General features: G+C 37.4%; 1 protein-coding gene across 2 annotated transcripts; it reads left to right on the plus strand.

Moving 5' to 3' along the window:
• LOC586239 (tubulin polyglutamylase TTLL7) lies at positions 1-27,315 on the plus strand. 2 transcript variants are annotated; one of them, XM_030996193.1, is made up of 18 exons: positions 1-119; positions 2,250-2,379; positions 3,107-3,244; positions 4,632-4,689; positions 7,349-7,412; positions 8,692-8,759; positions 10,123-10,281; positions 11,109-11,325; positions 13,450-13,614; positions 14,909-15,067; positions 15,919-16,107; positions 18,376-18,636; positions 19,486-19,572; positions 21,082-21,468; positions 22,532-22,660; positions 23,259-23,500; positions 24,653-24,829; positions 25,628-27,315. In XM_030996193.1, the coding sequence occupies exons 2-18, from the start codon at positions 2,343-2,345 to the stop codon at positions 25,752-25,754; spliced, it is 2,664 nt and encodes an 887-aa protein (XP_030852053.1). In that variant the 5' UTR covers positions 1-119; positions 2,250-2,342; the 3' UTR covers positions 25,755-27,315. The 2 variants fall into 2 exon arrangements, with proteins under 2 accessions (XP_030852053.1, XP_030852054.1); XM_030996194.1 differs by having other exon boundaries at positions 24-130.

A 27,315-nucleotide genomic window follows, 5' to 3' on the forward strand; every position in this document is an offset into this window, starting at 1 on the left:
ACGAACGCGTATTAATATAGCTAATGTTTATGCCGCACGCACGTTTGAATACCAGCGCTAGTTGTCCTACTCCTGTGGCAGTGCTTTTGGTATTCTGTCAAATTCCAGCTTTACTGAAGGTATGTTTGAGGTAAAAGATCTTATGGTCTCTATGTTTATAAATTGTGCCTTATTCTACATGTTTTTCTAGTTTCCTTCTCATGGTAACCTTTACTGATGTTGCCTCCAAATGTCCTAACAAATTGTATCCTCTCTCGAGCACGAAAGAGTAGCGGACGGCTGTACCCTGACTCTCCCGCAGCTCTCGGCTGCTGTGGCTGTGCCTATGCTGATTCAAGGGAAGCGGTTTGAATCCTTACGTTCTTCGAGTTCGACTAGAATAATAACTTTGACGCAGACTAAACCCCGTCTTCTTTGCCTTAATCTATGGTGGTGTAACTTTAGTTCGTACGTGACCTTAATTAGTGGACAATTCCATATATAATGTGGTGTCGACCTCGACCATAAGGCATAACATTAGAATTTGTAGTTCGCGGTAGACTAGACCGAATTTTTCCGTCTTTTTCGTTCGTCAGCCTCTTATTGGGGTTTGGGTCGGCTCGACCCTACCCCAATAAGAGGCTTACGAACGAAAGAGACGGAAAATTCGGTCTAGCGCTAGACTAGAGATCGACTCAAATGTGAAATGGTAATTTTTCAAAAAAATCTGATACGTGTACCACCAATGGAAAAAGGAACTAAAACTTAAATAATTAAAATGTTGTGAATGATCTGCAAATTTGCGGTCTTTTGTGTCTGTTCTGAAATGTTTTAAACTTGTCGACGAGGGAATCTTATTAAATATTAAATATTATTAGGGTCTAGGTCTAGATAATCTAGATCTAGATCTAGGTCTAAATAATATCGAGAGAAGATGTCATAAAAAATTTAAGTAAAAAGTGATACTTACTGATTGGGTGATAATTTGCCTTGCAAATCATGCAATTATCTCATGTTTGGTGGATCAATTGAAAAAAATATTTGGTAATGATTGAACTAAATATATTTTTGTAGAATTATGAGAAATCAGGGATCAAATATCACATTCCCAATAATATATTTTGTTTAATTTCCACAAACTTTGGTCACCCCATCATATACCCAGACGCTGTGTGTCTGAACAAGTTGGGTATCTGGACGGATAATTTAAAATGGCAATTTTAACCCCAGCTTTAGCATGTTTGCCATGGTACAATGTAAGGTGCTCTAGCCTTTCAAGGAATTAATTCCTGCCAGGTACCCATTTACATCACCTGGGTTGAGTGTGGTAAATGTAGATTAATGTCTCGCCAAAGGATATTAGTGCCACGGCGAGACCTAGACCGAATTTTCCGTCTCTTTCGTTCGTTAGCCTCTTATTGGGGTAGGGTCGGCCGGCTCTCTCTTTAGAGACGGAAACCGTCTATACACATTCCCTTGATAACGCACGGCCATTTCAGGTCGTAGCGTTTTGCCCCCAAAATCCCCCAAAATGTCATTTTACCTCGTGCATTTTATATTGTAAATTAGGCCTAGGCTATAATAAATCAGTTCCACTTACCAACTTGACTGAAATAATCAGTTTAATAGTCCCTTTTTAGGAAATTATGGGTCAAAATCGAAATCCATTTTGAAAATCTTTTTCAACATGGATTTCGATTTTGACCCATAAATTCCTAAAAAAGGACTATTAAACTGATTATTTCAGTCAAGTTGGTAAGTGGAACTGATTTATTATAGCCTAGACCTAGGCCTAATTTACAATATAAAATGCACGAGGTAAAATGACATATTGGGGGATTTTGGGGGCAAAACGCTACGACCTGAAATGGCCGTGGCGTTATCAAGGGAATGTGTATAGACGGTTTCCGTCTCTAAAGAGAGAGCCGACCCTACCCCAATAAGAGGCTAACGAACGAAAGAGACGGAAAATTCGGTCTAGGCGAGACCCAGACCACAAACCATGCGATCCGCAGTCCGGTGACATACCCACGAGACCACGAAACCTTAAAAATGTACAGTTTTGGGACTGATCAAGTTATCTTTGTCACATCATATGAGGGGGCCTTAACTTAACAAGCTGTGCTTCAACCAAGGTCTCCTCGTCTTCCTTTGTTCTACATTGTACTGTTATGATTATACTCTATTATATTTTGTCACATGTGTTTTCTGGAAGACAAATAAACTTGAAACTTGAACTTGATCATTAATCACATTCTTATCCCTTCCAGGTGACAGTATGATATCATGGCGATGTTGAGGGTAATCTGCAACTTCAAACAACGACACAAACTGTAACATAGACTGCACCTCACAGCTCAAAAATGGAGTCCGGTGAAAGGCCCTCATCGGCAAGAAAAGGTGCATAAATTCTACTCCTCTTCCCCATTTTATGTACCTCTGAATCAGGATATATCTAATCATGTGAATTTTATTTTAGTTTCATGATTTAATGAGCATATGGTGAGAAGACCAGAGGTTGTTCACTGGTTACAAACATTAATTGTTTTCTCTCTTTTTGGGGAAAATCGTAAAGTGTCACACAATTACACATCATTTCTTCAATTTCCATGTTTAAGCTTTTTTTGTAGTCAGGGAGCTGCAAAAAAGCTTAAATGATGCACATCTCAATTATCCTTTTTTAATCAACATCATAAATTAAGGAGGTCTAAAAGAATGCAAGGCAGTTATTTGATATTGTTGCTTAACTTAATTTAATTGAAAAATCAACCGAATCCAGTATGGAAATTTGTGAGTGCCAATATGTACCTGGGTAGTTGCTTTATGATGGGAGACACACTTGCATGACTAAAAAATCATTCATAACTGTAATATAAATAGAGAGACTGGATTGTTGCTAGTTGCTTGTTGTATTCAATTTTGTACTTGTGTTCTTATTCTTAAACTTGTTATAATTTCCGCTATTACTCATTCCTGTTCGTTCATCTTTTTTTTTTTGGAGGGGGGGGGGGGGGCGCTAGTGGAGGGGGTGTATTTTCAGTTTAGATACAATTCCTACTTCTGTGGTATATTACTTTTCACTTCGATATTAATGATAATTTTCTCTTTGTTGATTATCCTTTGCTAGCTGGTCCATTGCCCTCTGGTAGTAGGAAGGCTGCATTCAGCGGATATAGTGAAGAGACACGTCCCGTAACCAATCACAAGAAGAAACGCAAAAAACGCCCAATATCTATCGATGTTACAGGCACCAAATATGAAGTTGGTAAGTTGCATGTCTGATCTATCAACACCATTGGTACTCTGTGTAAAGTAACTACATGTAGGTCAGCATCACTAGAACATTTATACAGTCAAACCTGTCTATAGCGACAGCCCAAGGTAAACAAAAAAGTAGTCTTTGTAGACTGGTGGTCTTTGTCGACAGGTGACTTGGTGACTTGAGGATGATATTCTTACCAAATTTAATTAGAAATTTTAAACAGATGGTATAAAGTTTTTATGTTACTTTAGGAATGATATGAGATCATATTAAACAATTCTCATTCCAGTTTCATTTTTACTACAACAACATAAGCAGTGTTGGATGAGGTCATACTACAACACGTTTCTGATGTAGAAAAATAAATCCCTGTTTCTTGTTTAAGTAACTCTCACACTCTGCCGTATAGGCCTACCGTGTGCCACCGTGCGCGAAAATGTATGCGGACGGTGGAGAACGGCGAGGGCACACGGTGGTTCGTTATCAAAGCGGGCAACACGTTAATAGGGCGTTGGCGCTTATTTACACCCGGTTGGACCCGGCGAAAGTTTTGGGCATGTTCAAAACTTTGGCCGGCTGGCACCGGCCGCAAGTAAGCGGCAAGAGGACGGTGTTGAACGGTATGAGGATGGTATGAATACGTTATGAAAACGGTCACACTGTATGAACACGTTCACAACACGCTCATAACCAGTTACAGAACGGTGATGAAAAATGGAGAGCGGACTGACCGTTGCCGTTCAAATCGGGGTATTTATGGCAGTCGTGTCATGACGTCAGCAGTCCGGGGACTCGCTCACAGGACGCTCCGAGCGGTGAGGGGACGCTAAGTGACTGGTAGGTGGCTGCTACAAACCCGGTGCACACGTTTGAGACCCGGTATGGGCCCGGTATGGAAACGGCCAAAATTTTCAACATAAGTCAATCTGGGCGGGGAAGACGGTAGAAGCACGTTCAGCACCCGGTATGCGCCCGGTGAGAACGGTCAGAAGATGGCAACGAAAAGGTGAAAAGATTAATTTTACGATTTTTTTTTTTGCGGCCGGGGACAAGTTCGCTCAAAACCCAACGTTCTGGACTCTGTTGTTTTTTTTAATAGCCCGGCAGGTGGACGGTAGACCTACACGGCAGAGTGTGAGAGCTCCATTAGTTTTAATATTGCTAGTCATCTGTAAAATTATGAATGCAATTGTAGTATTACAACTACTTTGTAATCTGTGACACAGTTGATATGTTATCAAAAAGATGGGTGGACTAGACAAAACAATTTAATCCATTGCCTTTCAATTAATTGAAGAATTAAACAAACAAGCTCATCTTGCCTTCAGAAAAAAGTATATTTTGAGGTTTCTTTTTAAAATCTCTTTTGATGTGTTTTCTCTCTTTTCAGTAAGGAAAGTGGCAGAGCAGTATGGAGTGTTGACAAACAGAGATGACGATCCCAACTGGTAAATTATCAATCCATCCATCCATTCTTGTATTGGTAGATACAAAGTGAACACTGACTTTAAAGGGATAGTTGAGTTCTGTTGCAGAGGGGGCTACACAAAATAATTTTTTTGTGAAATAATGAAAACCTGAGGATCAAATTTGAAAGAACATACAATTTAAATGACAAAATCATCTCTGGTTGATCAAAATCGGTTCAGAGACGGCTGAACTATCCATAAATATAACAATTTCTAATACTTGTACCACCACAAATATTAGATAATTTGAAAAAAATGAAATAGTGCCTTTTACGTCGTATTTCAGCCAATGCCAATGTTGGCTTTTTTGTTGGCATTTTCGTGTTGGTTATATTACACACAACCAGCCGGTCCATATATTGTTATTTTTAATTAAATAGTTAGGTAACGGTCACCATATTTTTTTGAAAGTCGAGCTGAATTGGTATGATCGTATTGGCTACATTTCACACATTTTGGGGTCTAAAATTATCTTCATAGCAATTTTAGGTTTTAAAAGGGCACTAGAAATGTCATAGATAAGAATAAGAGCAATAAACATGCACTTTGAAGGCATTTGCGGTCTGAAAACAAAACTCAACTATCCCTTTAAATGTTGATATTTCACATATGTCATACACATGTTTGTGTCATAGAATCATTCGGTACCACTCTCGATACTAGATCCAATGACATATTACTTGCAATAGAATGATAATAGATTTCGAGTTACACAATGTAAGAGTGTCCACTTATGTATACACAAAGAAAATAACACTGCTGCTGGAGTGTACAGGGTTGTGTTAATTTGATAAATAAACAAATAACCAACTTTTTTTTCTCCTAATTGTTGATTTGTGATTTTTCAAATAAGCCAATCAAATCAGCCCTCAAACAAATTCTCTGTGAATATGCTTTTTATCTAATTGGGACTTTTTCAATGACAGATTGCAATTCAAGGAAGTGATAACCCATGAGGTTTATAGATTATTATTATTATTACTCTTTAACATTTCATGGAAGAAATTTGATCATTGACTAATGGAGTGACAACCTCTTGGAAAAATGCAAGCATGTCAATGAGGTAGCTTAGTGGTATGGACTGGCAAGAAAAGATGTGTGCTGAACGTTAAAGCCATAATAGCGATGTTTATTATAGTATTAATGACTGCTTTGAGAGAAATAGTTGTTTTTATACGCTCAAGGGAAGGTTAGAATTGTGCTATTGCCCCGAGGCGTCCCGAGAGCAATAGCCCAATTGTAACCTTCCCGAGAGCGTATAAAAACAACTATTTCTCGAATATTAAAGCAGTCATTAATACTTTTATATGCCAAAAAAAAAAAAAATAAATAAAAAAAAAAAAACTTTTGTTGAAGATGGGATTCGATCTTTTGCGTACCAAAGGTGATGTAATGAAAACCGCCGCCTTAAACTGCTCGGCTATCGCGCTCTGTTACCATACATAGCAGTTTTTTCTTATATATACATTAAAATGGATTGAAAACGGCTTCGCGTGGTGGAAGCTTCGCGGCTGCTCCATTAAACAGGCCCTTCTTTTACTTTTGCAATGCATATTGGCACGAATTTAGATCAAGATCTATCGGCAGATGTTGTTTTTTTGTTTTTGGAAGTTTATTTTCGTCTTAATGTCAACAATGCAAGATAAAATTGTCGGTAAGATCGATCGAGATTCAATTGTATTGAAATTACCGACCAATTCTTCGCACACGTACGGTATCCTCGATCGCTCAGACCATTTTTTAACATATAAACCTATGGGGTAACCATGGAGACTGACCTATTTCCCCAATAACCATGGTTATTGGGATTTTGAACTGTTTTTTAACCATGGTTACCGGGAATTTTCGGGAACAGTTAAAGTTTATGAATGCAATTTTGACCAATCAGATTGCTGGATTACTTAAGTGAGGTATATAATCATTAATATTTATATTTGACATTTCAGTATTTAAAAAAACTTAGGTAACATTAAGCCTACCACTACATTTCGCTAGCCTACCTTACTGTACTTGCTTGGGCATTTTGCACTCGGCTTAGTCTTAGGTAATGAATAGTAGTAAACTAGATTACCTGGGGTGTGTTTCACAAAGATGCCAAGTAGAACTTAACTCTAAGTTTGACTTAAATATAATGGAGAGCCGTTTGTAACCTTATAATAAAATATGTTCCAGAGCAAAAATTCAAGTATTTTAGACTTTTTATAAATTCCACATCAAGAACATGAAATCTCCTTGATAATAGAAAGTATGAGTGATTTGAATCAACATTTTATGCCTTTTAAAATAACTTTTACGCCTTTTAAAATAACTTTTACAAAAGATATTCATAGATGCTGATGGCTTTCCATAATTTTTTCAAGTTCAACTTAGGATCTTTGTAAAATACGGTAACACCCCAAGGCTACATAATTTAAGGCCCACTGCACTACTTGTAGCTACTTGCGCCCTCTATATAACAAACAATGCCTAATCGGTGACCATTGGTCCCCCATGATCCTCTTTTTCTTATGTTAACTGAGAGCTGAGTTGATGAGATAACCACCTGTCCAGTGACCTTGCTGGGCGGTCTAATCCCTCCTGTAAACTACGGCAGATAAGCTTTAAATGGTTCATTCCTTGTATTCTCTCATGATTGTAGCTTCTTGTTCTGGAATGACACAGCGGTTCCTGCTGAAAGAATAGCAGAGCTGAAATCATATCAGGTAAGGTCTTCCACCCTCTCTCTCTCTCTCTCTCTCTCTCACCCTCTCTCTTTCTCTATCTCTCTCTCTCTCTCTCTCTCTCTCTCACCCTCTCCCCTCTCTCTCTCTCTCTCTCTCTCTCTCTCTATTGTGGAAACGGAACTCCTTATTATTACCTTCATAATAAGAGAATTATAGGGAAATCCAACACTATAGCAAACTACTTTAAAAGAAAGCAGAAAAATCAAAGAAGCCCCCTGGTGAAAGTTTAAACAAACTCAACCAAAAGTAAGAAAGTTATTGATTTTCAAAAATATTCAATCACTAAATGTGTTGGCACTTCAAATTTGCTGAATCGGTAATGTCACTATGATGAAGTGCAGGACAACTTTGCCCTTTGTTTCAACACAAAAAATTACTACAGGGACAGATTTTGCAAAATCTGTTACTTGGGAGTGTCTTTTCTTTGTAGGGAACATTTAATAATATGCTATCCACAATATATTTTAAGTTAGCCCCCAAGGGAGAAGACGTTAAAGAGGAAATCTAAAATGTATGGTATTTTTGTACACGATAAATGAGAGAGTCATCAGGGACTATATATGTTCTAATCCAGTAACCAAATTGCCATAATTCAAACATTCATAACTTTTTTATCGTTGGTCCGATTTATTTCATACTCTCGCTGTTCTGTTCTCTTATTTTGCTGCTCTCATACAAATGAAATTATTACAAGGGTTTACCCATAACAGTTATATTGATTGTGATGGAATGTTACAAACTTTTGATTTTGTGTAAATGTATATAGTAACGATACTCAATGTGAATTGGAGCCCTTTGCATTATTCATTCTTTAAAGGGATCGTTTAACAATGTTAAATCTGAGATACACAGCCCTACTTGTTATCAGTGTCTGTGATATGGTGTAATATTGAAGCCCTAAAAAAATGGCGCTTCAAAATGATCAAGAAGTGCCTCAAAAAAGTAAAAATCTTTGAGTGACCGGTTTTACCATACTCGTTTTCCCCAATAGAGTTATGGAATCTACATCTACAAAGTCCTTTATGTGTTATGAAAACCGTCGGGCGAACGGTTTTCAAAATTTGTAATTTCAATCATAAATATCTTGATAATCAGACAGGCGATCGGCTTGTAAATGTCATGGGGTTCCTGACTGACCTAAAGGTTTATAATTATCATTGCATCATGAGCTAAATCCAGAATTTTATTTCAGAATCTGAGACAAAGTTACCGGATCCCTTTAATATCATTTCCTTTATTTATTTATTTTGTTTGACAGAGGATCAATCACTTTGCAGGAATGGGGGAAATCTGTCGCAAAGACTGTCTAGCGAGAAACATGACCAAGTAAGTCAGTTGTGTCATTGGTTTCTCTACTCTTCCTGTCCATAGCTCATAGCTATTTCCATGTGTTTTATGTATAGATTAATATAAGTAGTTCAAAAACTCTTTCAATGTTCATTCCATTTTTATCTCCTGCTAACTTCTCATGTTTTGTATTAAAGGTAAAGACCAATTTTGGAAACGCCCCCCTCTCAAAAAATGAAATGGAAGCTCTTATTACCAATCATGTGAAAGAATATGTTTTGACTAATACGTGATGATACAAATTTTGCCAAGAAACCGCCTACTAATTGATATACTTGGTAAATTATAATTTCTATTTGGACCGTATAGATATCGTGCACGTGTCGCGTAGTCCCATACATCTTTCTGTGTACAGTGCTTGTAACTTGACGAAGACTGGGCCAAATTTCTTATCATTTTGATGATTACAGAACCTTGCAGTACACTCCAATACACTTATATGCTTGATGATCAATTTTTTCTGATCGATTCCACAACCATTCTTTCACAATGCAATCGCATGACCATAACTGGTCTTTATCTTTAATTGTACTTATTTGAGGTTGATGCAGTTGAGAGATATCTTATTACATCCACATTAATGGTTGGTTGGGTATATGGTCTATCCATTGGTAATCCTGTGCGCTATCTGATCAAACTGATAAATGAATTTGAACAGGGATGACATTAATACACTTTGTGTATACTAAGTATGGACACATCTAATTGAGACTTATTATCAATTTTTGTTCCTTGTAATTTGACGGTTTCTTATGTATTTTTAGTAGTAAATATTGCATCCTTCTAGCAGTTTTAAAAATATATGGTCATGTTTTTATTCATTCTTAGTTAAGGTATTTTCAGCAGGAACAATTTTACAATAAATCATTTTCTTCACAACCTTAAGGTCATGCTCATTCTCAGTTAAAGATAAAGTTGAGTTCTGGTCATGCGATAGCATTGTGAAAGAAACAGTGTGGAGTCGATCAAAAAAGGTTGATCATCTAGCTTTTAAGTATTGGTGTGTACTGCAAGGTTCTGGAATCACCAAAATTATAAGAAATTTGGCCCAGTCTTGGTAAAGTTACAAGCACTGTACACAGAAAGATGTATATGGGACTACACACACATGTGGCATAAAAATCCGTCCCGAGTTTTATGCTGTTACATGCTATATTTAGAATATTAAGGCATTTGAAGAGCCAAGCTTCTCAGGGAACATTTTTAATCTGATGTTCTTCCACACTTGCATAAAGACAATGATAACGCTCACAAACTATTGTTCACCTCTTCCCAGAACTCAACCTTCTCTTTAACTGAAGTTCCTTTTTGACACAAACATATCTGTATTTTTTTCTCATAGGATGGTAAAGAAGCATCCAGAAGAATTTGATTTTGCACCTAAGACTTGGATCTTCCCAGCGGAGTACTCCAGTTTTCAGAACTATGTTCATGATCTCAAGAGAAGAAAGAAGACCAGGACTTTCATTGTCAAGCCTGCGAACGGATCCATGGGCCAGGGGTGAGTTACAAAATAGTAACATAGGAATGGTCGTGAAAAATGAGATTATTTGACATGAAAAATCTAGACTTCTTGTAAATTGAGGGTTTAATCGTTAACTTACCCAAATCGAGCAGTTTTCATCTTTCTGACCATTTACAACACTCCCAGAACACCCTAGGGGAACCATTTAAGATTTGTTTTCTTCTGTTCAGGTCGTATGCCAGTTAACATATAACAAACCATTAAATCATGTTGGCATTTGCATTGTTATTTTATTCATTAATGTATGTAGAAACAAAAAAACGATTACCTCATATTAGACTTGGATGCCCTCACATACTGAAGATCATCTGAAACCTTGTGGCCCGAATTCACAAACCAGGTTTGTCAAAAAACGCGTCAAAACGCGTCATATGACGTACAAAAACCAAGGTTTGTCGACCAACCTCCTTTGTGAATTCGGGCCAAAGTGTACAGGGACTACTTCCCTGTTCATATTATTTAGAATCATTAGAATCATTAGAATCTTGATTTCAAAGTTTTGTATAACCTTCTAGGCATGATACCGCAATCCAAAAAGTATGTAGTGAGAAATACATGTATATTAGTATTTATAACAAATTTAAATTGCGGGAATTAAACTCTGAATAAACTTTTTATTAAAAAAGTTGTTGCTTGTACAGATATCTCTCTATTTTATGCCAGATATATGCAGACATTTACTAATAAATGACTACCGGTAACCCAAATTCCGACTTGATATGAAATTTGCACTAGCATAAGAAATAATGTAGTTTTCACAGTATATTTGTAAATGATACTATGTCTGTATTTTCTTGTTATAGGATCACGTTGTATAGGAATGGTGAACGTATACCAGCTCAAGATCACATGATAGTACAGGAGTATGTGGACAAACCTTTCCTTCTGGAAGGATTCAAGTTTGACCTGCGTGTCTATGTCCTGGTGACGTCATGCGATCCATTGAGAATCTTCCTCTACCCGGATGGCTTGGTCCGTATGGGAACGGAGCAATATGTAACACCTACTGATAACAACGTGGTAAGTTGATATAGATTGAGGTACAAATATATGATCTGGGGAGTGTTTCACAAAGACTAAGATCAACTATAAGTTTGACTTAAGTATGGCAGGCCGTTCATGCCACTGTTTTCTCTCACCATCTACTGGCATTGGTCTCTCAAGAGACGTAGAAATCATGTTCTCAAATCTACAGAATTGACATTTTTTGATAATTCATTATTGAAGGAAAAAATAGTATCTCAAGATCATAATGGTGAAAGCAATCAGCGGCATGAATGGCCTGCCATAAACAGATCCAACTTAAAGTCGATCTTAGTCTTTGTGAAACACCCCCAGGCTCATAAGTGAATGGATACTTGCAAGCCAATGATAGCCATGCTGTTAGAAGAGTGCTCTTAGTAAGGAGCAGATAAATGTAGGATACCGGTAGGATGCGAAAACATGTTTTGAGGCTCATATTTATTTGATATTTTTGCTATGTACATGTACATGCCTGATCATTACCCAATTTAAATAGTTTCCAAAATGTTCTAGCCCTATTTTCCTGATTTCTCCCTAATTTTCCCTATATTTCCCTATTTTTTGCCAATTATCATACCACAGGGTGCTACAAGAATTTTTTTCACCACTTGCCCTGTCGGGCAAGTGGGTTTTCAATTTACTTGCCCAAACAATATTTCCACTTGCCCAAAACTTTAAAGCGAAAAAGGACTCGAGGTTAAAGCATTTATTATCTCGTAATGATAAGTTAGTGTTTTAGATAGCAAATTAATGCACATACATGTACAGTGTAACTGTACTGAATAATAACCTAATATGTCAAAGAAAATGGTCAACAAAGGATGGTTGAAGGTTTAAAAAACGCATTTTATTGATTCCCCATAAATAATCAGATTCACATGAATCTCGGCAAGGTAGAATGGTTCAAGCAGGTTTAAGTTTTTAATATTCAGTCATGTAAATAATGGGTAATCAACTATTTTAAATAAAGTACGGACATTTTTATTTCATCATTCACTGCTATAAATATCATGCCAAAATTTGTAAATTCTTACTAAATAATAATATTGAAGATATTTTACGATAAATCTCGGATAAGTATGCGAAAACTAGACTAAACAACGTCGCTAAAACCATGAAAACAAAACAACAACGGCTTATATTCTGGGGGTCTCGATACTATTATCAAAATGACTCGCTCGGTCGGATCTTGAGACCGCAGTAATAAATTGAAAACGAGACAAAAACATTCATCTGATTTATATGAGCAGCGAGTTTTAAATAATATGTTCACAATCATTAACAGTCATTATGAATAAATATCAAACATTTGACTTTTTGTACTTACTAGAAAATCCCTGTTGTTTATTCCATTCCGATTCGCACGTGTTCATTTCCCTAGAATAATGACGTCATATTTGGCGTGATTCAACCAATCGGCAATCAGAGAATAGCAAAGGCCTGTCGGTGCGGCCTGCAGAGCTAGAGAGAGAGAGCGCGAATAAGCTCGCAGCTGGTACGATCGCGCTAGCTGTCTCTAGCTAGCTCACGGCCGGCCGTGCGTGGAGGCGGAGCGGCATTCATGGCTTGAAGTGTCACTGTTGCATGCGCGCTGAGCTAGCTGAGCTGGCTATAGCTGTCTGTGAAGTTTTTTCGAAATCGGAACGATCGCTTTTTTGCTTCTGGATTTTGACGACGGGTAAGAAGTTGACGGGTGAATGGTAGAGTTCTTGGACACTAGGAAATTACTGTAAAAGTATCACTTGCCCGAATCGGGCAAGTGATAATTTGATTTACTTGCCCGACGGCTCAATTTGGTTGCCCCGGGACGTCGGGCAAGCGGGTTTGTCGCGCCCTGTACCAAAAAGGGGAAAATGTTGTTGGATGCCATTGTTTTCCCCCAAATTTTAATTTTTTTTTTACTCAAGGGGGCAGATTGAGGAAGATTTTTTTTTTTTGAGTGCTCACTATCACCCCTATATGTAACAAGTTGTAGATCTAGTATTGTTTTGTTGTTGTCGTCATTGTTGTTGTAAGCTTGTATATTTAGGTAATGTTGATCTGTAACTGTAATAATTAATTTGATATCGGCAGAGTCTTTATACCATTGAATAAAATTCATATGTTTACTGTTTAATTTAGGATCAACTCTACATGCATCTCACCAACTATTCAATCAACAAGAAGAACACAAACTTCCAGCGTAGTTCTGATGTGAGCACGGGAAGCAAGCGTTCGATCTCCTACCTGACCGACTATCTCAAACGCAAAGATTATGATGTCACGACCCTCTGGAAGAATATTGCGGTAAGTCGGTGATTGCGCAATATCCTAATAGAGACAACAAGGGAAATCACCATCAAGAATTTCTAATAATAATATTTCCCTTTTATATAGCGCCCAAAACATCGATACAACGATGTGCCCAAGCGCTTTACAGATATATTATTACCCCGGGCATCAGTTTCAGGCTTACCCGCACACACTGTATCCACATTTTCCACTCCCTAGGGAGCATTCCAGCCAGTCGCCATTTCACAAGCGCACACTTGCTCACATAACCACATGAACTTTCGCATCCTACCGGGTACCCATTTAACACCTTGGTGGAGAGTAGCAAGGGCAGGTAAATATCTTGCCAAAGGATATTAGTGCCGTGTCGGGATTCGACCATCAAGCATTTATAATAATGATAATGATATGGATATTTATATTGACACTAGTATCCACCTGGCTCTGACGCTCATGGCGCCGTACATACTTTATTACCCTGGTTGTAGGCGAGCTGCCAAAGTAACTAGCGCCCAAGCATATCAGGTACCCATTTACACCTGGGTGGAGAGTGGCAAATGTAGATTAACTTCTTGCCAAAGGACATTGGTAGTGCCATGGCGGGACTCGAACCCTGTATCTTGCGATCTGCAGTCTGGCGACTTATCCACTAGACCACAACACCTCTAGCATTATACTAGGATTTCAACCTACAGTACTTGTGTTAGGAGAATAATTGATGTGTCTTCTGTATGTACTGGACTATCCTATGCACTAGGGACCTCCATTTGATACCCTAGATGATGTGGTTTAATAAAAAAAAAAGTGTGTCCTAGAACTTGGTACTGGAGTTACCGGACAGAGGCAATAACCCTTTTCCTGACTTTAATAGTAACTTAGTACTGGGCATGTTGCATTAAAAATTACCATTGATGGTAACTTTGCCATCTATGGCAACTACCATGGTAACAGGGCTTAACAGCCAATCAAAATCAAGGTCCCCATGGTAGTTACCGTCAATGGTGAGTTTTGTGCAACGGGGGCCCTCAAGTCACAGGACAGAGGCTTGAATCCTTTTCCTGACTTGAATTCTATTTTTAAGAGAAGGTCGAGTTCTGGTCAAAACAAAAAATAATTTGTTAATTAATTTTGTCATTCTTTGTATATCAGTTTTGAGGAATATTAATATTGAAATGTCTCCTGAAAAGGATTGCTTTTAAAATTTCCTCATAATGTAGCAAGAAATAAGTGATACATTTTGACCAAACATTAGTGTGTAGTCCCACATACCCATTCCTATTGTAACTCTACTATGTTTGTTTCTCCACAGGATGTGTTAGTGAAGACCATCATCGTTGCTGAACCACATGTACTCCATGCCTATCGTAACTGTCGACCTGGAGGCACTACAAGCAATGAGAGTGTGTGCTTTGAGGTCCTGGGCTTTGATGTACTCCTGGACAGGAAGCTCAACCCTTGGGTGCTAGAGGTCAGTTCTTAGAACCATTATTACAACTTTAAAGGGAGTGTAGCCTGACGAGACGATGTGTCTTTCCCGTGGCCTGACTCGGGGCAAATTGGGTATAATACGAAATCGAAGCGGGAGAAGAACTTTGGTCTGTTTCGCAAACGCTAGCGTGTGCTGACCATGTAGAGATACCGTTAATCAAGTCTTTTCGTTTATGCGCAGTTGTCCAAAAAAAGCGTAGATGGCGTTAACCAGTATATGCCAAGCTACACTCCCTTTAATTGAAAAACTCCTACTAGTTTTGCATAACTAATTAAATTGTCGCCACCCTAGCTTTTACATTTATACTTCTAATTTATATTGTAAAATATTTATGAGAATAAGTATGGGCACTTCTTATTACGTCATTATCATTCTCAAGTTCTTAAGTGTACAAGGTTTTATGTTTAATATTCAGATGAACCAAGACAAAATATGGAGCTGTAAGAGTATTCATTGGGTCATATTACCAGGATACAGGTTTAGTGGCATCATGGCATCATGCTGTCTTGGTAAACCAAACACATAGCTAAATTGATAACATTTGTTATAGGTGGATCAGCATTTGAAGCAGTGTGGCATTCAGTAAAGCAGTGAGGCCGCCATCGATTTCAAGCTTACCGCTCATGATGGCGGTCTCCTGCGTTTTCTGTAATTTATCTTTTTTTCATTGAAATTATATTTGTGTTTGTATGCATCTTATTTAATGTACTTACAAATTTATAATTATGTAAAGTGAAGAATATTTGTTACTTTATGTTTATGATTATGTTCTATTTTGAAAATGCAGAAATAAAAACAAACAAACAAACAATTATAATTGTTTTTTGTAGGTCAATCGAGCACCTAGCTTTGGCACTGATGAGAAGATTGATCTGGACATTAAGAGTGGTCTGCTGACCGATTCATTCCGTCTCATCAATATGAGAACATCGGACAAGAGGAAAGGTATGGCTGCACAGAAGGCTGAATCGCAAAAGAGATTGCTCAGACCAACCAAACGAATTTCAACAGCACAAGATGTGAGTAGTTTATCTCGGCTCTTTTATTCTTTGTAATTGAAATAGTATAGGGGGGTGTTTCACAAAGATCCTAAGTTGGACTTAAAAATTATGGAGAGCCAAGCGGAAATTCAAGTATTTTAGACTTTTCATAAATTCCACATCAAGAACATGAAATCTCTCATGATAATAGAAAATATGAATGATTTGAATCAACATTTTATGCCTTTTAAAATAATTTTATAAAAATATTTTCAAAGATGCTAACAGCTTTCCATAAATGTTAAGTCCAACTTAGAGATAAGTTCAACTTAGGATGTTTTGTGAAACACCCCCCAGGTCTGCAAGTCAGAACTATCATGGTTTCAGGGAGATGGTGTAGATGTACACCACACCTTGTATTTTGTCTATGTTACTATGATGAAGAGGAATACCATGCTCTCTTAAAGAGAAGGTTGAGTTCTGGGAAGAGGTGAAAAATAATTTGTGAGCATTACTCATTCTTATTATGCAAGTGTGGAAGAACATCAGATAAGACATGTTCCCTGAAAAGCATGGCTCTTCAAATGCCTTCATACTCTAAATATGACATGTAACATCGTAAAACTCGGGGGTAGGATTTTTACGCCACGTGTTCGTGTAGTCCCATATACATATTTCTGTGTCGGTGTTTGTAACTTTACCAAGACTTGGCCAAATTTCTTATCATTTTGATGATTCCAGAACCTTGCAATACAAACAGATTCTTATATGCTAGATGATCAACCTTTTCTGGTTGATTCCACACCGTTTCTTTCACAATACAATCGCATGACCAGAACTCAACTTCATCTTTAAGATCAACAACAATCAAATAAAGCAAGCTTCCTCTGTTAATTACCTCGGGACTACAATTATAGACAATGCAAGAGGTGAGCAAGAAATCAAGAGAAGGATTGCACTTGCAAAATCAACTTTCTCCAAGTTAGAAAACATCTTAAAGAATAAGAAGCTGAAGATGAAAACGAGACTCCGCGCACTCAATTGCTATGTGTATCCAGTTCTGATGTATGGATGTGAAGCTTGGACCCTAACATCAGACCTAAGAAAGCGACTGGAAAGTTGTGAAGTTTGGTTTCTGAGCGGGATGCTAAGAGTTTCTTGGACAGAAAGAGTTTCTAATAATGAGGTATTTGCCATGGCAGGAACAAGACAAAAGTTTCTGAATAATATAAGAGTTTGACAGCTGAGCTTCTTGGGCCATGTTATACGGAAGAATGGTTTGGAAAATTGTGCACTGACTGGAAGAATAGTATCATGAAAAAAATGATGAAAATAGAATATTAGGGTAATAATTTTTAATTTTCAAATCACTTTTGAAAGTGTGGAGGTGTCACAGTCAAGTGGTCCAATCACTTCACTGCGAATGCAAAGGTCATGGGTTCAATCCCAGGCATGGCACTCATGTCCTTTAGCAAGGCATTTTGTCTACATGGCCCCTCTCCGCATTGTATTCCATCTATGTTAACTATCATGTGAAAGATGAAAAAAGGAATATTTGAGTAATGATTTTCAAAGCACTTTTGAAAGTGAAGAGGTGTCATAGTCAATAGTCAAGCGGTCTTATCACTTCACTGGGATTGCAAAAGGTCATGGGTTTCAGCCCCGGCATGGCAAGTATGTCCTTGAGAAAGGCATTTTATCTGCATTGCTCCTCTCCACCCAGGTGCTTAAGTGGGTACCCAGTAGGGTGCGAACCTCTATGTGTTAGTACATGTATGTGCCCACTCATAAAAGGGCGACTGGCTGGAATGCTCCTTCAGGGAGTGGAGAGTGTGCAATGTAAAGCGCATATTCTTAACAGAATCCAGTTAGGTTGGTCGCGTTTGTTGTAACTGGTAAAGTGATTTATAAGAAAGATTGATTATTATATTCATGATGTTGTTTGAGCTAGGATTATAAACGGATTGTATTCTCCAGAACTTTAGCTATTAGCTTTAGAGATTGTATACAAATGAAAGAAGTGCTTTGTGTGTTTTTTTTATTAATAATAATAATAATAATTACAGTGCTTATATAGCGCCTAACACTTACTTTGTCAGAAGTCTCTAAGCGCTCTACAATAATGCAGCATAATTACCCTGGCTTTAGCAGTGCAGCTGTTACGCGCGCTGCGTTTCAAGGAATAAATTCCTACCAGGAATTATTACTACTATTCACTTTGTATCTTTTGAAGGAGACTCTTTAATGAAATCATTATCTGCCTAGAAGATGAATAATGGTTTGTATTTCCCATTTTCTTTATGTAAGGAGTCTGAAAAGAGGAGACTACACATCGAGCAGCGCAAGGCTGAGATTAGGGTTAAGTTGACTCAGGTCCGCAGAGAGAACGCTAGAGAGGATTATGAGAACCGTAACATGGGACGATTCCGTAGGATCTACCCACCGCATGATAGAGTGCTCAACGACAAGTATGTCAGATTGATTGATGATGCTTTCGAGATCTTTCTCTCTGGTAGAGCTGCTACGATACAAAAAGATGCTTATCAGCTACTCTCTGGACAAGTACAGGTAATTATCTCCCTATCTCTCTCTCTCTCTCTCTTTTTCTCTCCCTCTCTATGTTTTAAAGGTTATGAGTTATTTGATTGAATTTTATTTTATTTTATTTTATTTCTGCATTTTTCCAAATATAATAACAGAATAACAAAGAACATATAAATGTGAGGTATAATACAAAATATACAAACGATAATAACTTCATGTCAAATTTTTTTTCTTTCTACATATGTACATATAATAACGAAACTTAATATTTCTATAACATATCATTATAAATTTAATGTATTATCCAAGCTATCAGTTGAAAAAAATGCAGGAGACCGCAATCATAAGATGGTGCCCCCCCCCCCCCCCCCCCCCCCCCAAAAAAAAAAAACAAATTATAATTAAAAAGTGATTATGAGTAATGAGTTATGTTTGTTTGTTTTTTAGGGGGGGGGGGTAGGAGAAAAAACAAAACATTAAGCTGTTACATATAGTCAAAAGATAGCTCTGTGGAGCTGCTGTAAACTATATTTTGATATTTTTTTAATATTTTCTTTGTGCCTGTATTGACCATTTTCTGGCAATGCTCTGGTAGTTTACTTATTCCTCTTATTAATCTACCTAGATAAGATTTGATAAGAATAATAACAATCTTAATGGTAGTAATAATAACAATTGATAATAATATGCCTCATTTGCCCAGGATAGCCTGATCAGCTATTAATGCTGTTCTCCCTGAGGGCCCTGTACTCATGAAAAGTATGCACGTTCTCAGAAGTATATTGAAACGTGACAAAAAGAAGATATACACACGACATGTATTCACAGCTCATGGTGGTAATATTATGAATGTATTTGGTGTGCATATTACAGGAAGATGAGTTACTGGACATGTTACATCAGTGTGATTTATCAGATGGCGAGAGGGAGGGAAGTGCCAAAGCTTTCAGAGGACCAAAGGTAAGTTTGAATTTGAATTTGAATTTGAATTTATTAACAACAACACATCACAATAATGACAGTACATATGAACAATCATACAATGCAAAAAAAAATACTGATACATGTATACCTAACATAAGAGTAATGTCGATTGAACAGTAATGGTTTTAAAAAAAATATATTTAGACATACATTTGCATACTATTAAATGTACAAAAGATATATACGTAAATATGTGTATTACTATATTTAGGTGAAGTTGTTAATGGGAACTAGAAGTTAGCACAAGTGCTAGTCGAGCCTAGTTCCATTCTTTGGCAAGATTTTTTTCTGTTAATTTGTTTATACATATGAATGTAAAACTTGTTTGTTTTGTATTTACATATATACAACAAAATAATACAGTATCATGTAACTTTTTTACATACTAAAATGAAGAAAAAAAAGAAAAAAAAGTTTAAGTGTTAAGCTGTAACATCACGGATATCTCCAATTCCGTTTAACCGCCAGTCAAAACCGGACGGTTTTCGGTTAAACGAAAAAAAAAAAGAAAAAAAAAAAAAAAAAAATCGTTATTTTTTTTTTTTTGTTGTTGAAAAAGCGGAAAGGACTTTCATTAAAATGCGAGGTGCATTTGAAGGCCCGATTTGTGCTCGTGAACTTGTCACAAATAATCGTAACAATGTCGTTTTTAGAAGAATGTGTAAGATCATTAATGTAAATTAAAAACAATAGAGGACCTACATTTTGTAGGATAAAACCTTGTGGTACGCCTTGTGTAAAAGTTGGATGAATTATTATTATAAACTGCATATTGAGATCTATTACAAAGATTACTTTCAAACCAAGATGACAGACAAATTGGAGTGTTGTTCTAGTTTCGGAGTGGTGAGTCAACGCACCGATTACTGAGCTGGGAGACATTGCCAGGCATAGTGCCAGGTGGAGGGACATAAATCAAAACTTTAAAAAAAAAAAAAAGTTTGGAGGAAAACTGAAGAAGCCGATTGTTACTCCTACATAGATACGTGTAATAATCAATATTGACTATGACTTCAAGATCATAGTTTTCAAAAAGAATTTCCATGTAATTGTTAAGATTCCTTCTAAGTAATGCTACGGTCACAAAGTTTCATACAAACGATAATTTCGTACGAATCTCCGTTTTTCCATTGTCTTCCTGAATTTCCATTGTCTGAAAATCGTTCGTACGGCGTTCGTAGCTGTTCGTAATGGCATTTGTGACCGAGGCTTTACATGTACAGGGCAAAAGGTGGTATTCAAAATGTTGGCATAAATCCTGACATTAGATGGGTGTTCCTTTGATGTCATGGAAACCCCTTTTTAATCATTCCGGTAGAAATACTAATGGTTGAAATTGTATATTTATTGTATGTATAGAAAAGCTCCATATAATACATTGTGCTGACAATTGTTGGTTCTACAGCCATGGGAGCTATCTCAATAGTTTTGTACAATTTTACTAATAGGTTTCTTTAAAGTGATTTTTTTGTTCTCTTCTCTCAGCCTCTCTCCTCCATGCCAACGGTTGTCAATCGCATGGAACAGGATGATGATGATGACGACGACGACGATGATGACGATGACGATTCCGAGCTCTCACCATCCAGTACTCCATCATCCACCACCACCACTAATGATGTAACCCCCTCAGAGGAATGCATCAAACCTCACGCACCTCCACCTAGAACCTCTCGCCCCCCTACACGCCCCTCTCCTGCACCCATCAGTCCTGCGGTGGGGGGTAGAGTGAGACCCCAGTCTGCTCAGAGACCAGGATCAGCTAGACCAGGATCTGCGCATAATAACATGCGGAGTCTGTCATCCTCACAGAGATCTAGATCTCTTACCCGTCCTATGTCTTCAACCAATAGAATAACAACTGGTTCAATGGTAAGATACAGTCAAACCTGTCATCACCTCTCTATTAAAGGTAAAGACCAGTTTCGGAAATGCCCCTCTCTCAAAAAATGAAATGGAAGCTCTTATTACCAATCATGTGAAAGAATATGTTCTGACTAATACGTGATCATACAAATTTTGCCGAGAAACCGCCTACCAATTGATATATTTGGTAAATTATTATATCTATTTGGACCTGATAGATATAGCGCACGTGTCGGGCACGTGTGCATAGTCCCATATACATCTTTCTGTGTACAGTGCTTGTAACTTTATCATTTTGATGATTCCAGAACCTTGCAGTAAACACCAATACTTTTATGCTAGATGATCAACCTTTTCTGATCGATTCCACAACGTTTCTTTCACAATGCAATCGCATGACCATAACTGGTCTTTATCTTTAAAGGCCCCCTGTCTAATATAGTGACTATGTATTTTGTCTAAATAAAGAAATGTGTATTGGAATACCTGTCCAAAAAGGCCACCTGTGTACAATAGCTACTTTCTCTGTTTTCCTTGGAGGCCTCTATAAATGAAATATCTCCCCAAAATGATAGAGTGTTGAGTGGTCTAGGACTGAACAGTGTGATTCCTGATCAAAGTTTGTATGATGTACATGCGTAGGAGAAGGCTCCTCATTCTCTTGAATACATGTATGATTCAACTGTCACCTTTTCATCACTTCAGGAATAAAAATCAATTACTGTAAACGCTGTTATTCTCGCGTGGTTAATTTTTCGCGCTGAGCGACCCCAAAACATATCCGTGTTGCACACAATTCAGCCAGTTCAAAACACGCATAAGAAGTCATGCTTACATGTATATATATTTGTGAGTTCTAAAATACTCACTCACTGATCTTAGCGCTAAATCCGTGAATATTTACGCGTTTACAGTAGAAGAAATATCAGACGATTTCATCCATCTAATTGTTTTCATCACCGCACAGTAGAGTATATTTATATTGTAGCTGCGCTATTTGATCTAAGTATTATTATCATTATTCCCAGGAGGAAAAGAACATTCATGATATGATTTCTTATGTTTTTAGGACGACCTATCTGCTGCCATCAGGGATAAACAAGACGAGATTATGAAGAAGATGGCTGCATCCTTGAAGGAAATGAGAATAAAATTCCCAGGAAAAACAGACGATGAAGCGAGTATGATACTGGATCAGGTATGTTACGTTTACTAGGTAATGTGAGTTAGTACATATTATATACCTCACTTTAGAAATCTAGCCATGTGATTGGTCGAAATTGGAGTCGTGATTTTTAGCCATTCCCGTAAAATGCCAAGACCGGTCAATAGTCTTTTGAAAAAAGCCCTATGGCACTTTTCAAAAGACGATCATGTAGCCTCCCTTGAGCATATAAAAACAACTATGGTATGTCTCTCATAGCAGTCATTATTACCATAACAATTCACTTCATGGTCTTTTCAAAACAGGATTATGATTTATAGTATACACAGGCACATTCTGAATCGAAAGGCTTTGATATCACTTGTCTTGTAAACCCTAATAAACACAGGATGTCAAACCTCCACACTATGTGAAAGCAGCACATGTGTACATGATTTTACTTCCCAACGATGATCATGAAATAAAGCGATCAAAACTTTGAACTCGTCATCTCAACTGTTATCATAGTTGTCTCTTCAATCTTTAGTGGAAACTACAGATGATATATTTATGATAAAAGAATCCATCGTAGAGTATATATGATTAAACCATTTCTTATTTTTCTTATTTTATTTTTTATATTTTTTTATAGATTCATGAGAGTTGGAAGTACCACAAGCCAAGGATAGCATCATATTGGCTAGTCAAACTAGATTCTATCAAGCGTCGTAAGGTGATTGACATCGTACGCTCTAACGTGAAGGCCCTCATCCAGCGTATCTGGCGTTGTTCTGACGTAGAGAACATTCGTCTCTATCGTATCTTGAGCAAGGTGTTTAATAGACTACTCTGGAGTCACGGACAAGGATTATGGAATTGTTTCTCATCCTCAGGGTGAGTATCTGAAGGATTTTATATCAAAACATGCCTTTAATATGTAGTTTTTAAAGATTCTACCAACCTTGAATTTTGTGGGCAAGTTTTCGTTGAGACACCAGGCAGCGCTGAGAAAACGTGTGACAGATCACTCAGCTTGGGAAAGTCCACAGGAGTGGACGAAAGCTTGCTCACAAAATTCAAGGTTGGTAGAAGCTTTAAAAACTACATTATATGTTTATCTCCAACCGATGAAAGTTTTCTGTATCATGCCTTTAATATGGTTGCCCAATAATAGATTATGGGATTATGTGATGGTGGTTATTTTACCTAACTGCTAAGAAATCGTAAATGCTTGTACATGTAAGTAAGCAACCAGATGCCTGACGGCTTTAGGTCCTCTCCGAGGGACCTGGTAATGAGGATTACTGCCTTAATACCAAAGGGCACTAGCGCATCGTCTTGGTTTCGAACCAGGGTCACCGGATTACGAGACCACTGCTCTACTATTCAGACATTTATTCACTGGAAATACAGTGAACTAGGTTGTCCTCTTACTTTTAAACCAACCTTTATCAGGTATTCTATATCGAAAAATATACACAATTTTATGTGTATTGGACCATTTGTTTGTTGCTATCATTTTGAAATTGTAAAGCAATTATAAATAATTTATTTTTCAGTGTATCATGGTAGAAAATGAAATCAAGTGCTAAAATATTTTAATAATGAGCACTACTTCCCTAAGACTACCAAAGAATCACTTACATATACAGGGGGTCTTTCACAAAGATCCTAAGTCAAACTTAACTCTAAATTGGACGTAAATGTTATGGAGAGCCTTTGTAGTCTTATAATGAAATATGTTCAGAAGCAAAAATTGAAGTATTTTTAGACTTTTCATAAATTCTACATCAAGAATTTGAAATCTCCAATAATAATAGAAAATATGAATGATTTAAATCAACATTTTATGACTTTTAAAATAACTTTTACTAAATATTTTCAAGGATGCTAATGGCTTTCCATAATTGTTAAGTCTAACTTAGAGATAACTTCAACTTAGGATCTTTGTGAAACACCCCCCAGGTGTGGTACCTGTCTATTTCGCTTTCCCAATAATCATCACCTTCCATATTATCTGATATTTCTGTTTTGTTTACAATACAGGAGTTCTTGGGAGACAATATTCAGCAAGAGTAGCGAGGCGATAACAGCATTAGAGATGGCCTGCTGTAGACGAGTCGTTGAGTTATGTCAAGATTGTCTCCTCATCGTCTACCAGTTTGCTTCTGATACCAAGACTAACAACAATGGTGGATACTCGGAGGGTAGATCACATCACAGGTAAGCACAACTAGCATTCCATACACCTGGGGGTTGTTTCACAAAACTAGTCATCAGTGACAAATGACAGTTGTTGTTATAAGCTACTAAAATCCTTGCTTCTGATTGGTTATCAGCAGATTTTTCACTGGCTTTTATCATTTGTCATTGAAAACAGGCTTTGTGAAACAGGTCCCTGTACTTTTTATTAATGCAGTAAACAATTCTCCTGCCATTATTTGAAACCTTTCCAAGTAGTGTGGTATCACTGTGAAACCTTGATAATGTTCTGGGAACCATTTCACAAAGCCTTTTTTCAATGACAAATAACAAAAATCAGTGACAAATCTGCTGATAACCAATCGGAAGCAAGGATTTCAGTAGGTTATAACACAAATTGTCATTTGTCACTGATGACAAGTTTTGTGAAACACCCCCCTGAGCAAGTGAGCCTAGCCACCATGAGGTGCCATACTTGCTACAAGTATGTAGTGCACATTTTTCTTCAAAGGTCACAATGGAAATTGACAATTTTTTATTTGTTCAACATTAGGTACTTAACTTGAATCGTGTTCAGATGCATAATAATTATGGTAAATTCAAGGTGAGCCATTAGTAAATTGGAGATTTACGGATATAATGCTAAAGGTACTTTAATCATCTTTTGATGACATGAATGACTAGCTGAGTCATTGATAACATATCTCTGTATCAAACTTCTTTTTGTTCTATGAAATCGTTAAGAAACTATGAATATGTACTTCAAATTTTGATAGGAAAGCTATGTGGTGATCTGTTGTTCTCTCTTCTCTCTCTTAGTACTCAATCCTCACTAAGACCACCTACAAAGATTGGATCCTGGAACAGTGCTAGTCCTACAGCTATGGTACCAATCAGCCAGCGTATGTCACGTCTCTATCCTACAAACACCCTAGAGAAACTCTAGGACCACCTACAAAGATAGGATCCTGGAACAGTGCTAGTCCTACATTTATGGTACCTATCAGCCAGCGTATGTCACGTCTCTATCCTACAAACACCCTAGAGAAACTCTAGGACCACCTACGACGATAGGATCCTGGAACAGTGCTGGTCCTACAGCTATGGTACCAATCAGTCAGCGTATGTCACGTCTCTATCCTACAAACATCCTAGAGAAACTCTAAGACCACCTACTGAGATAGATCCTGGAACAGTGCTAGTCCTACAGCTATGGTACCAAGCAGTCAGCGTATGTCACGTCTCTATCCTACAAACTCCCTAGAGAAACTCTAGGACCACCTACAAGGATTGGTTCCTGGAACAGTGCTAGTCCTACAGCTATGGTACCTATCTGTCAGCGTCTCTATCCTACAAACACCCTAGAGAAACTCTGAAAGATTCAGGGCCACCTCACCAGAGAAACTAAAACTTGTGAAGTGGTTTTGACATGAATTCATTGACAAGACCACCCAGCAGATGATCAGTTGGTATCAGAAGGTGATTTTGATGACACTTTAGTTCCTAGTCCCACTTCAGTTCCTAGTCCCATTGTGATGGATTCAGGAATGGGAGACAGGACTAGAAAAGCATTCTATGTGATTTGTCTCATCGTGAGAATTCTATCACTCTCTTCTGGGAATAAGTAAGTTTTCAAAGGCCTCCTCATTTTGCATTGGTTGTTCAGAAGGATTTAGAAGTACTGTGTTGAATTATTTAAAGTTTCATGAGATTCTACCTCTTATGTGTCTCATGTAACGATGTGCATTACAGAAAGCAATGTCCCATCTTAATCTTGATGTGTATATTTCTGTATCATCCCATCACTGTATAGGAGTGTCTATCCAGCCAGCAAACATGATCAGTGCAACTAGATATTGCTACAGACATTAAGCCTCGCTCAGATATAAAGTAATAAACCGTGGCAGTTCATTTGATGATGTCTAATGTAATAGTATTCACATTGTTGTGTCTTATATCACAGTGCTAAGGGAATACAACAAGGTCCCATGCAGTTATCATTTTTTTTTTTTTTTAATTGCGATGGTTAACCACATCAAATCTGAGCAAGCCTTACGTGGTAGAGGTCATTGATATGAAATACTTTCATTCCATTTAGTTCTTTCAGGTACATAGTGTGTCATCATGAAATTGTTTGTCACTATGAAAGTATAAAACTATCTCTGATGTACTTAACATCCATGTATATTTGATTAATTTCTATTTGATTCATTTCTATGTTGTAATAATCATTGAAGTAGGCTGAATATGCTACATATTGTATTTCTCTGTAGTTTCAGAGCCGAGAAAATGATAGTCAAACCTGCATAAGAAGACGCGTGAATGGGACATAGTCTTAATAAACGGATGATGTTTATCACCTGTTATTAAGACTACAGTAATTAACGGTGTATTAAACACACTTTTTTTTTTTTTTTTTTTTTTAAAGTTTCGATTTATGCCCCTCCACCTGGCGCTATGCCTGGCAATGTCTCCTAGCTCAGTAATTGGTGTATTGACTCACCACT

This window comes from Strongylocentrotus purpuratus, unplaced genomic scaffold, assembly GCF_000002235.5.
Source record: "Strongylocentrotus purpuratus isolate Spur 01 unplaced genomic scaffold, Spur_5.0 spur5_scaffold_3, whole genome shotgun sequence".
In the NCBI taxonomy this organism is placed as follows: domain Eukaryota; kingdom Metazoa; phylum Echinodermata; class Echinoidea; order Camarodonta; family Strongylocentrotidae; genus Strongylocentrotus; species Strongylocentrotus purpuratus.